Consider the following 11,636-nt stretch of genomic DNA (forward strand, 5'->3'; position numbering starts at 1 on the left):
ATTTAATGACATTTGAGAGTTTTTGGGAGTGTTGTTCTTCATATTAATAACTTAATATTAACCGTTTCATGCATGAATTATGATCCTTTGTGTCGAGATTTTTTTCCCCATTTTTGTTATTTTCTTAAGGCATTAAAAAAAGGTAGGAAAAATTTTTGTAAACATTTTTTTTTATTATTATTTTATTTTTTTAGGTGATCAATTGTAATTTTCTCCAAATACACAGTTGTTATTCAAAAAATACATCGGTAGTATTGTTCTTTAGGGGTTATCTGATGACACAATATTTCTTTTACCTGCTAGAGTCGTCTACAGTAGAAGGAGGGATCGGGTTGGTTGGCATGCTTTTGGTCTGTCGGCCATATTGGATTTAACAAAAATAATTTCTGGCATTTGCAACTGATGGCCAGTAGTTTATTTGGTAACACTTTATTTGAAGGGGGGGTGAATAAGACTGTCATGACACTTTCATTAACATGACATAACACATGTTATGAACATGAATGAGCCTTCATGAATATTTATGACTGTTGTCATAAAGCGTCATTCGGTAAATTATGACAAAATGTCTTTGTTATGACAACTTGACATTAACCAAGAAATCATTACTGATATAAATTTGTTATAAAAGTATTACTGATTGCACTTTAAAAATTAGGTAACTTTGTTATTAAAGGTAAAGTTTAAACAGTAATGATTTCCTGGTTAATGTCAAGTTGTCATAACAGACATTTTGAATCATGTCAACTTTGTATTAAAAGTGTCATAATTTACAGAATGACACTTTATGACAGCAGTCATACATATTCATGAAGGCTTATTCATGTTCATGACATGTGTTGTCATGTTTATGACAGTGTCATGACAGTCTTATTCACCCCCCTGCAAATAAAGTGTTACTGGCTAAGCTTTCACGGTATCATTTCCTTTACGCTTCGCAGTAAATCGCTTCCTTGAACGTCCGACGACGTACGTCGAATCGTGATTTCAGCATGGCAAAAATGTAAGGAGCTTAAAGTTTATGAACGACTTTCCGAGCCACCGTTCATCATCGTATGTGAGACTCCATTTAAACGTAATTACTAATTAAAATTACTAATTAATTTGTGAGCGTATTCTCAGTTTATTGCAAGCAACATGTTTTGAATCGCATTTTAATTCGGAAGCAGCTATTATAGTTTTACTGCTGTTCTAATGGGCTTTACGAGGGAGATGATGTTGGCCCTTCACCACGTCAGCAGTTTTCTACCGCTGTCGCTGTTCCTGAGATGCAGGTTTACTGTCTGAATGGCCGCCAGGCTGAACTTGATTTCCTATGGAGTGAAAACAAGGTCCCAGGCTGTTAAGTTCATTGTATAAACAGTGGCAAAAGCCTCTGTGAAGCCAGGAAGAGGCAGAAAGATGGAGACTGCTCTCTCAAGACTGCTAAACTGGTTGCCTCTTGTTGCTAAAGCAATTTGTTTTCCCTGGGTGAGGTTCTTCTTTGCTGTAAGGACGTAAGATATCTTTTGTTCATATTATTGTAATTCTTTGCACACTCGTCCCCAAAATCTAAGATTGTACAACTTTTCTTGGTGCATCTGGGTAAATCTAGATCCTTAATTATTAGATTTTCAGATTGAAAAGGAAATATTCTGGGAAAATGTTTGTATATTTTGTTTTTGTTATATGGAATGCTGCTGTATGGCTTTTGCAGTTCATATTTCTTGCTCATTTTTGGTGTTTGTCGGTGATATGTTCATAGCTTGTATAACAATCTAGTGAGCTTAGGTTGTGTTTTTTTTTACATGTGCAAAAGAAATTATCTCTTGATCAAAGTACTCATCGTTGAAAGCTCAGAATACAAAACTTACACACAAAAAATGTGTTTGATCTTTTACAAATATCTTCTTTTCCACTTTTTTGCAAATTTTTCAGATCACACAACAGATTTTAATATCCAAGAAAGATAATCTAAGTGAATAGAAATTTTCAAACGATGACTTTGTTTTAGACGTGAATCCACACTAACCTTTCCATAAATGGAAAAATGTAATTGCTCCTACTCGTCATAAATTAATTGTGATCAACTATATTTTTCAGCTGGCTAAGTTCAATTTTACTTGCCAAACGCAGGCTGGATTTCCATCGGATCTCCAGTAACAAGAAATCTGTTAAACAGAACCTGTATTACAACTTGAAGTAGGCTAAACAGACAATTATTAAACAAGCTATTGACATGCGTGAATAAAAATCATTTCTATGGCTTTGGGACTCCAGTAATCTGCATTGAGAGCCATCAGGCGCTTATTATCAGAAATTAAGTGGACCGTTGTCGTGGCGCCGTAAGGAGGCCGTGTCACACCACATGCACACCAAACTTTAAGGAGCTTTATTTGAAAACTGTTCTGGTTCCTGATCTGGTCAATGATATTTGACTTCCATTAATGTTTAGTTTGAGTAAACTCCGACGTGTATACGTATACACACAAACCTAGATTTCTTTTGTGTCTTTGTTCACCAGGTATCATCATGGGCGGATTCTGAAAGAATATGAGCAAAGCGCAGGAAGGCACAGCGACGCCAGTGAGAACTTTGCGTCTCCATCAAGTAAGACTGAGGTAGACTGAGTCACTGGGGAAATGAAAATGACTGAAATAGGTATTTTCTATAAAAACAAATGCCTTTTTTAAAATTAAAAGTCTATGCTCATGACTTTGGTCCAACCTTGAATATTTAAAATATTTTATGAACTGGTAATTCTTTTTTTTTTTTTTTTACACATTATTGCCCTTGGACAAATTTTTCTTCCTATGATTGCTGATCATCTCCATCTCAAGGTCTTTGAGTAACAACACTTGGTTTGTTGAGCTTAGCTTTTTAAAAATCTGGTCAATCACCGTCCGTTAGTGGGAAAAATAGTGGGACCACTATTTTGTGACGTACGCGGTAGGATGGTTTGTGCAGATTTATTCCTAAAATAAGTAAAATAGTATTTAGAAAATTGACTTTAATATATTCTCATATCATCTTTGCAATGGAATATCCTACTAGTTGCAGGTTTATCATAAAAACTGTACAAATGATTCATGGATTAATATGAAGGGGTCTGAGATGAGGTAATGTTCTGCTGTTAACTCATAAGATGACTGCTGTAACAGATGTTTGTGTTGGATTCGACACCAAACTGCAGTTTCACAACACTGACAGGAAGATTTTTGTGTCAAGCTGTCGTAACGATGCCGTTTCCCTCTCCTCTCAGGCCCGTTCCCCCAGCTGAAGCTGCTGTGCGGAGCCGATTTCCTCTCCAGCTTCAAGATCCCGGGCCTGTGGCTGGACGACCACGTGGAGGAGTTGGTCCAACGCTTCGGCCTCGTCTGCGTCAGCAGAGGGAGTCTGCAGCCCGAGCGGGCGGTGCACGAGTCGGACACGCTCTTCCGCCACAGGCGGAACGTTTTCCTGGTGAGGGAGTGGGTGAGGAACGAGACGAGCGCCACGGAGATCCGTCGGGCGCTCAGACGGGACCAGAGCGTGAAGTACCTGATCCCAGACTCCGTGATAGAGTACATTCACCAGCACGAGCTCTACACGGAGGACAGCGAGAGGAGAAACGAGGGCACTGCGCTCAGGCCGCTTATCAAACAGGCACATCAGCCGATAAAGAGTCTGGACGACTGATAAAGCAAACTAAGCTCCCATCCATCAGCCCGTCGTGGAGGATTCGTAGACTTTAACGCGATTCGCACAGCGTGAAACGGTCTGCAAAAGAGCACATCTGGACTGGCTCCAGTGCCTTTTAATGCATGCAAATAAATAATATGTTGTATTAGCAGAGACTTACACTTATGGTCACTTTATTTTTATAAGGTTTTTCTGTCTTTCCCCATCTTATTTCCTCCTCATATTATGCCATAAAATGGAATAAAATCTTTATATTTGAACCATTTTTTTTATGTTTCTGTTTTGTATTTCTCACCACTCTCAACCTCAAACTCCACTTACATAGAAACTAAGAAAATTGCTTAACTGACTGCTTTACAAAGGTCATCTTCAGTAGTTTCAATACAGGGTACACCCTGGACAGATCGCCTGTCCATGACGGGGGCACACAAGACGAACTACGACACACACACACACACACACACACACTTATACAATACAGGCAAACCCCATATCGAAATGCCCTGTGTCGGTATTCAAACACAGGACATTCTTGCTGCAAGGTAACAACGCTAACCACAGTTCAACAGAGCAACCCACATATTTTATAGCCTTAAGAGAAACACTCATCAGTGAGTAACTCTATATAGGTGGAGATAAATGTTGTGTTACTCTAGATCAAACAAAACGACGCCACAATGAATATGTGCTGCGGTCAAAGCTAAAGCAATATATTGTCACTGTAATGACAAAAAAAAAATATCAAAACAAGCTTTCCTTAAGTTAAAAAAAACACACATCTTCAGTACATTTAAGGATTGTTGCTCATTGGTGGTTGAAGGCAACAACTTTCATGTTGTTGCCTCATCGGCTTGTTAAGCAGAATATAAACTGGTCGACTGGAACGTGTTTTAGAGGACTTTGCACTACGACAAGTCATTCTGGACAAACTACATTCTCATATCAAGCATCTCACACACGGAGCTGGATATAAAATGAAATATGTTAGCTTCAAATTCTCAGTTTACGATCAGAAGTGCAAAAAATACACCTTACTACGTGCAGCAGCCATATTGGATATTACTCTCCTGGTTGGTAAAAAGCCTCTGACCTTTTTGTTCAGAATTTCAACTTCCTCTCTCCCCCCCTCCTCCCCACAACTAGGAATTTTTGACATTTTAATTATTAAAAACTAAATGGAAAAAAGTCAAACTTTTGTTGTACTACAGCTAAAATATCCAGTTGCTTCCAGTGGTGCCTGGAAACCTTACAATGTGTTGAGACGGTTCTTGTTGTATAGAGAGGAGTGAACGTACATAACAGATTTAACATTTAAGAATTTTCTTTTTTCTTTCTCAAAATAAAATGCTTATGAGGTTTTGAAGGGAACATTCACCCATCTGTGTAGCCTGTAGTCCTAAAATGTTGGGAAAGTATCTGTTATTTTACAGGTTAGCAGCAGGCCACCACAACACTGCTTGCACAGATCATCAACTATCCCTTTTTTCCCTCCCCGCTTTGTCCTTCGAATTCCAGTGTGGGTGTCTGTTCTCTGCAGCTCCTTCCAAATAGCAATTCATTCTGGATCCATTCAGTCTCCCCATTATCCTCCCCACGCTGTGTCTGGGAGGCCGATATTATTTTCACAGAAGGATTTAAAGTAATCCTGACAGTTGCTCGGCTACAGGAGGTGTTTTCTCACCCAGGCCCATGGCTGCAATTGCTGCCACACTGCTGATGCCGGATGGCATCCTCAGAAAGGATGAGGATGGTGTGTTGCTCTGTGTGTGTGTGTGTGTGTGTGTGTGTGTGTGTGTGTGTGTGTGTGTGTGTGTGTGTGTGTGCGGATATGTTTGCGCCGCGCCGTGCAACTCGGCGGGCTCAAAAGAGAGATTAGCAAATTAATTGAGTTATTTAGGGAAGACAAAAGAAGTGGCAGGCCTATTGTGCTCTGTGTAATGGTTTAATTTAGATTGGTTAAAGCTCAGGTGATTTAGCTGTGCTGTCAATGTTCCTTTCTACCGTCCTGTCATTTGCATAGTCCCATGCAAGGGTATTCATCCCTCGAATTGTTTCCTCATTTTGTATTGTTGCAATTTCCTAAAAGGATTTTAGGAGTCTACCAACACAAATGAGCACCCACCAGTAAGCATGCCCTGAAAAAAAAATTTTTTTTGATGGTTATTATAGAAGAGTGGTGAAAGGAAAATTACAAGTTCTGTGTACAGTTTTCCAAACTAGAGGAAATAGTAAACATGTAAAGTCAGGTGCTTGGTATGCTCATCTTCAGGCACAGGGAAGCTGGTCAGAGTTGCTGGGATGATGGATGGAGGTAAACACAGGATAATTGTGGAAGAAAACTGGAGGCTAAAAAAATAAAAAATAAAATGAAATAAGACTGTCATGACACTGTCATAAGCATGACATAACACCTATCATGAACATGAATAAGCCTTCATGAATATTTATGACTGTTGTCATAAAGCATTATTCGGTAAATATAATGACACTTTTAATACAAAGTTGACATTATTCAAAATGTCTTTGTTATGACAACTTGACATTAACCAAGAAATCATTACTGTTTTAACTTTACCTTTAATAACTTAAAGTTTCCTAGTTTTTAAAGTGCAATCAGTAATTATTTTACAACAAATATATTTCAGTAATGATTTCTTGGTTAATGTCAAGTTGTCATAACAAAGACATTTTGAATAATGTCAACTTTGTATTAAAAGTGTCATAATTTACCGAATGATGCTTTATGACAACAGTCATAAATATTCATGAAGGCTTATTCATGTTCATGACAGGTTTTTATGACAGTGTCATGTCAGTCTTATTCACCCCCCTTCAAATAAAGTGTTACCAAGTTTTTTTTATGGTGTGTCTGGTAGGCTGAGTGCAAACATTTGTTAAGAAACTATTTTTCTTGTCTCTTTTAACCTCACAACAATCCATTAAATTGAATTGTGTGGTTGTAATGTGTCTTACATAAGGACTGTAACACACCTCTGGGAGTTTGATCTTCTATTTTTAAATTGCCCTGCAGTCAGATGTAAGGCTAATTTTGCCGATAAAGCAGGCCTCCACAAAATCAGCTTACAGACAAAAATATGCTCCAAAAATGGAACTGCGTGTAAAATCAATGTGGTTTTTATTCTAATCCCACATAGACAAGCACAGCCTGCATCAGCATAAAGCACACAGAAGTCTTTGTGTATTTTTTCCCCCCCTCTTACATTACACATCCTATCTGCACGCGTCAGGTTCCCTACTGTATGTATGCTGAGGGGATTGAGACATTATACGGATTATCGGCTGTGGGAGGTGAAGAGGGAGGTGCGAACGATAATTTCAATTAAAAAAAATTAGAGTCGGCAGGTAATCGGATTAGAGCGAGTTTGGTTCAAATTGGGACTTTTAGCAGCGTTTCCCTCACTCTCCTCTCCAGCGGCCGAGCACAGCGCAGCGGATCTGCCCCGGCCAGCCTCCCAGAAAGAGCCGCAGAGACGCAGTCGAAATGCCCGTCGACATGAATGGATACTGGAAAATGGTTTCCAATGACAACTTTGAGGAGTACATGAAGGCTCTGGGTGAGTTCACATCAGGCCAGCCTTATTTAGATCTGACTAAGTAGATAATTGTCATAAAGTTATATAGTTTTTACATTCATAAAACAAAACAAAAACAAAAAAACTAAATGTATTGCAATTGCATATTGTTGCAGAGGTAAATGTTGCCATAAGAAAAATTGCCCTTTTACTGAAACCTGACAAGGACATCGTTCAAGACGGGGACCACCTGATGATCAAGACCCTCAGTACCTTCAAGAACTACAACATGGACTTCCACGTGGGCAAGGAGTTTGAGGAGGATCTCACAGGAGTCGATGACAGAAAATGCATGGTGAGAGGATTTATGCGGAGCACCACCAGTGGTGCATCACAGGCAGCTGGTGGTTGCATTGTTAAAAAAAAAAAAAAAAAGAAGTGTGGATGCCTGTGGCGCGGATAGACTCGGATGCTGCAATCTGTGGGTTGATTCAGTAGGAGCCCACCCCCACCACCACCTCTCCAGACTACAGTTTAATGAGCAGATGGTGTGGTGAGAGCTGGTCTTTTTTTTTTTTTTACACAACTTTTCCTCTCACTCCAAAACTTTCTCCACAGACTTATTATTATTATTATTATTATTATTATTATTATTATTATTATTATTATTATTATTATTATTATTATTATTATTATTATTATATATTTTTTAAGCAGTCTTCTCCGTGACTGGATGTAATGAAGACCAACGGCCTGGCACCGCAGGGGGGGGGGAGAAGCGCTGAAACGGGCAGCGTCAAAGTCAGGACTTATTTAACCAGACTGTGTTTCTGAATGCTGAATAGGATCAAAGATTAGCCTGCGATCCCATTGAAAGAGGGGTTTGTATACTGATAGGCTGATTACAGATAAGCTCTTGACTGGTAGGAGGCTGCTCAAGAGAGATTCACGTGTGTGGGAATAATTAGAAAACGGGGAACAAGGGAGACTGGTGTTTAATTTATGGATGTAGGATGGAAGGGAATGCGCTTAGATAATCTGTTTGTAATCAGCTTTTAAAGTACATTCATTAACTCTTTATTTTATTATTTAAAATTTAATTCACGTTTTATTTTAACCTGCTTCCAGAGCTTCCACAATTTCAGCTTTTTTTCTTCTTTTTTTTCCGCCTCTGGTTGTTTTATCGTTCTACTTGTATGTATCTTTTTGAAATGCCTCTGTAAGTAATGCTTACTTTGATTTTTATTCTTGTGGCTCCTGACAGACCACCGTCACCTGGGAGGGAGACAAACTAGTGTGTGTTCAGAAGGGAGAGATAGAAGGAAGAGGATGGACCCAATGGGTGGAGGGAGACGAGCTTCATCTGGTGAGAAAACAGCGGCTCCTGGCATGAATATTAATCGAAGCAATTTAGACACTTTAATCCAGATCAAGAATGGCTCTCGGCACAGTATGTGAAACGCATATATCTCTTCATGTGTGACTCCAGTTTGAATTAGCCAGCCAGCTCTGTGCCTTCGGAATATATTTCCCTTAAACTGACTTGCAATGAGATCAGTGAAATTATGCATGCGCAAGAGATTCTTAATATTCTGATGTATCTGCAGTTAAAAAAAAAAAAATCATTCAAAAGCCTTAATCACGAGTAATGACAAGCGCATTACCATTTTATTAGCTCGATAATATAAGATTTTCTCCAGTGTGATTACTGCTATGAAAGCAAAGTAAAAGTAATTTCCCAAATTATTTGGTTTAAGTGATGCCAGCAGATGTTTTCGGGCTGCGGCCATGAAATTGGGCATTACAGGATTTCTCCCAACATTTTGAGGAGCGGCTGATTTCAGGGCAACAGGGACCTCTGGTGGTGGAAAATATATTGCATGTTTGAACAAACGATAGTAGACACGATATTTATTGAGATCATATTTTTTATTTCACTAAGTGAAAGTGTGGGATGGATAGTTTTTCAGAAAAATGGTTGCATTTGTTTGAATGCTCTAACATGGATCAAATAGTTTTATAGCTGCCAACAGTATAAATAATAATAATAAAAAAACTCATTTTATTTATTTATTTGGTTTTTACATTATAACTAAAACATAATTCTTTTACAAAAAGGAAGGGTATTTATTTTTTGATTGAAAATCTAGATTTATTAATGTGTAGGGTTTTTTTAACTTCTATCTTTTATCAATAATATATATATATATATATATATATTTTTTTTTTTTTTTGCAGCCGCTGCAATCCAAAAGCATGGGGTTTAATGTGGGTTAATGTTGAACTTATTGTGAAATTTCCATCAAGCTGACATTGTCAGTGGAAACGTCGTCTCTTGTCGGTAAATCTATAAGTGCTGAAGTTCTTTTTTTTATTTCATTTTATATTTCTTCTGCAGGAGCTGAGAGCTGGAGGCGCTGTTTGCAAGCAGGTTTTCAAGAAAACCTAACCTGGCCTTATTCACCAACACAGAGTGATCCAACAGAAACTGGCTCAAAAAGACTCACCAGATTGACCATACCCAGCAACATCCAGCATTCTTTGACCCTGCTACTACTCACGTTGATTTCACAATCACTGAAATCAGTTGTATTCAATTTGAATTGTTTCCTTAGTTATCAAGCCAGGGAGGCAAGAAACAATGAAGTAATGCTGTGTTATTGTCTCAGAGCGGATGCTTTGATGATGAGCAGGTTTAGATGAGCTGAACGTTTGCACACTGCTAGCTGATCTGAAAGTTGAGCCAGATTGAGAAAAAGTTTAGTGGAAATGAGGAAGATCTTTAGCAAACTGTTTTTGATGTAAACTGATGACATCTGACCGGACCGCATTGCTCTGGTCTTCCTTTTTTGATCAAATCAGTCCCCAGAATAAGAATCAAACGAGATGCGGTGCGCAGATTCTATTTCTCTGAAGTTCTTTGAGAGTGTACAGCTGATATTAACAGGAGTTAATCAATAAATGAAGCACCTCTCAACAGTGTCATGTGTCAATTTCTGTGTCTGGAACCCTGTGTCATGGTCTCCAATTTGCAAATCTTACTAGCCACCATCCTGCAGATTTTACCAATGTCCAGAGCTGGGGTCCACGACTCTAAATCAAACGATGCATGTGTCCCCAGGTGAAATGCTCCTCAAAAGTCAAGTAAAAGTCAAAGCTTTTACGTCAAAATGTTCTAATAAGTAGTAAAAATATAAAACGCTACACGAGAACAAACAATGGATATGTAATTTGCTGCAGATCAGTCTGTTTGTTTCAGAAGGTGTGGTAGCAGTTTTTCTAGAACCATAACTTTGCTCTATTCTAAATGAGCATTGGGACAAAGAGGCTTGTTCTGTGCCTCCAGCAGCAGAAAGACACAAAAAGTTAGCAAAACTAAAATGAGAAATTCTCTAAGGTGCACAAAACACGCTACATGAGTCATTCATCCATTTATTCATTCAAATTTGCCTTTAATGGTTGACATAATTAGAAAAAGAAATCTATATAAAAAAAAATTGGCTTTCTGATTTTTTCCATGTTCTTTCCTGGTGTTATAATCCACTATTAAACATATAAATACAAAAATGCACTGAGGATAAATTTTGGTTTTCAGGCCCAACTCGCCGTCCAATTCTTTTGCAGTCTCTGAAATGCTTTCTTCCAGTTTACTATATATTCACTGTATAAACATGATGAAACCACCAGGGCAGGAAGTGGGTCCAGATGGCACATAAGAGGTTGAGAGATCTCAATGAATCTATGCATTTCCTCAACACTCTCAACTTTGTAGACGAGAAAAACGTGGGATCACAGGTAGCGTTACCAAGAAGAATGAGCTATTGACAAATATAACTACAGTAATGTTGGTAATAAAAAGGTAATAAAAGTATCAAACCTATAATTTGACTATATTCCATCATTTTCTTGATCTGACACCGAAGTGAACAGTTGTCAGAACAGAAGATGTCTCCAGCTACACATTCAGATTATGGAAATAAGAGCCAATCACTCTGCCCACACTGAGCTCCAAATGAGTAGGCATTGTAGCTCAATGTTTGCATTGCCAGCACTAATTTTTCCAGGTTGTGCCTGAATCTCTTTGTTCATCCATTGCTGCTTTTGCTTCTCGCACTGTGGTTCTGCCTCCTCTGGTTTCATGCGCTTTCTCATGTTGCCACGATTTGACCTGTGGGTTGTGTGTATTTATGGTTCCCCAGAGGGCCATTGATTTCTCTTTCTGGCTTTTTAGGCTAATAAAGATGATGATGTGAGGCTGGGGTCAAAACAAAGTCTGACGCCATAGGAGTACATTTAAATTTAGCCTCCATAAAATGTTCTTTCTAAACGCTGCATACTCAGTTTTATAACACAAGTCCCCTTAATGCTGCTACTTTTTATTCCCTTTTGACATTTGACATCACTTATTTCATCTCTAAAGTGTGCAAAACTTCCAAAGTTTAA

At 38.5% G+C, this 11,636-nt stretch overlaps 2 protein-coding genes across 3 annotated transcripts in view; both read left to right on the plus strand.

Annotated features, from left to right (window-relative positions):
* nmnat3 (nicotinamide nucleotide adenylyltransferase 3) overlaps positions 1–3,924 on the plus strand; it is a 19,010-nt gene extending 15,086 nt beyond the window's left edge. For both annotated transcript variants that reach the window (XM_015031647.1, XM_015031646.1), the window contains exons 4-5: positions 2,504–2,589; positions 3,242–3,924. In XM_015031647.1, the coding sequence (XP_014887133.1) occupies positions 2,504–2,589; positions 3,242–3,657 (502 nt within the window). In that variant the 3' untranslated portion in view covers positions 3,658–3,924. The remainder of the gene's footprint in view (positions 1–2,503; positions 2,590–3,241) is intronic.
* A 3,097-nt stretch (positions 3,925–7,021) lies between these two features.
* On the plus strand, positions 7,022–10,172 carry rbp1.1 (retinol binding protein 1, cellular, tandem duplicate 1). Its single transcript, XM_015031648.1, has 4 exons — positions 7,022–7,235; positions 7,370–7,548; positions 8,458–8,559; positions 9,592–10,172. Exons 1-4 carry the CDS (start codon positions 7,163–7,165, stop codon positions 9,640–9,642), a joined length of 405 nt encoding a protein of 134 aa, XP_014887134.1. The 5' UTR covers positions 7,022–7,162; the 3' UTR covers positions 9,643–10,172.
* The last annotated feature ends 1,464 nt before the right edge of the window (positions 10,173–11,636 follow it).

This window comes from Poecilia latipinna, unplaced genomic scaffold (genome assembly GCF_001443285.1).
Source record: "Poecilia latipinna isolate Pla-1442-1.1 unplaced genomic scaffold, P_latipinna-1.0 Scaffold214, whole genome shotgun sequence".
Taxonomy (NCBI): domain Eukaryota; kingdom Metazoa; phylum Chordata; class Actinopteri; order Cyprinodontiformes; family Poeciliidae; genus Poecilia; species Poecilia latipinna.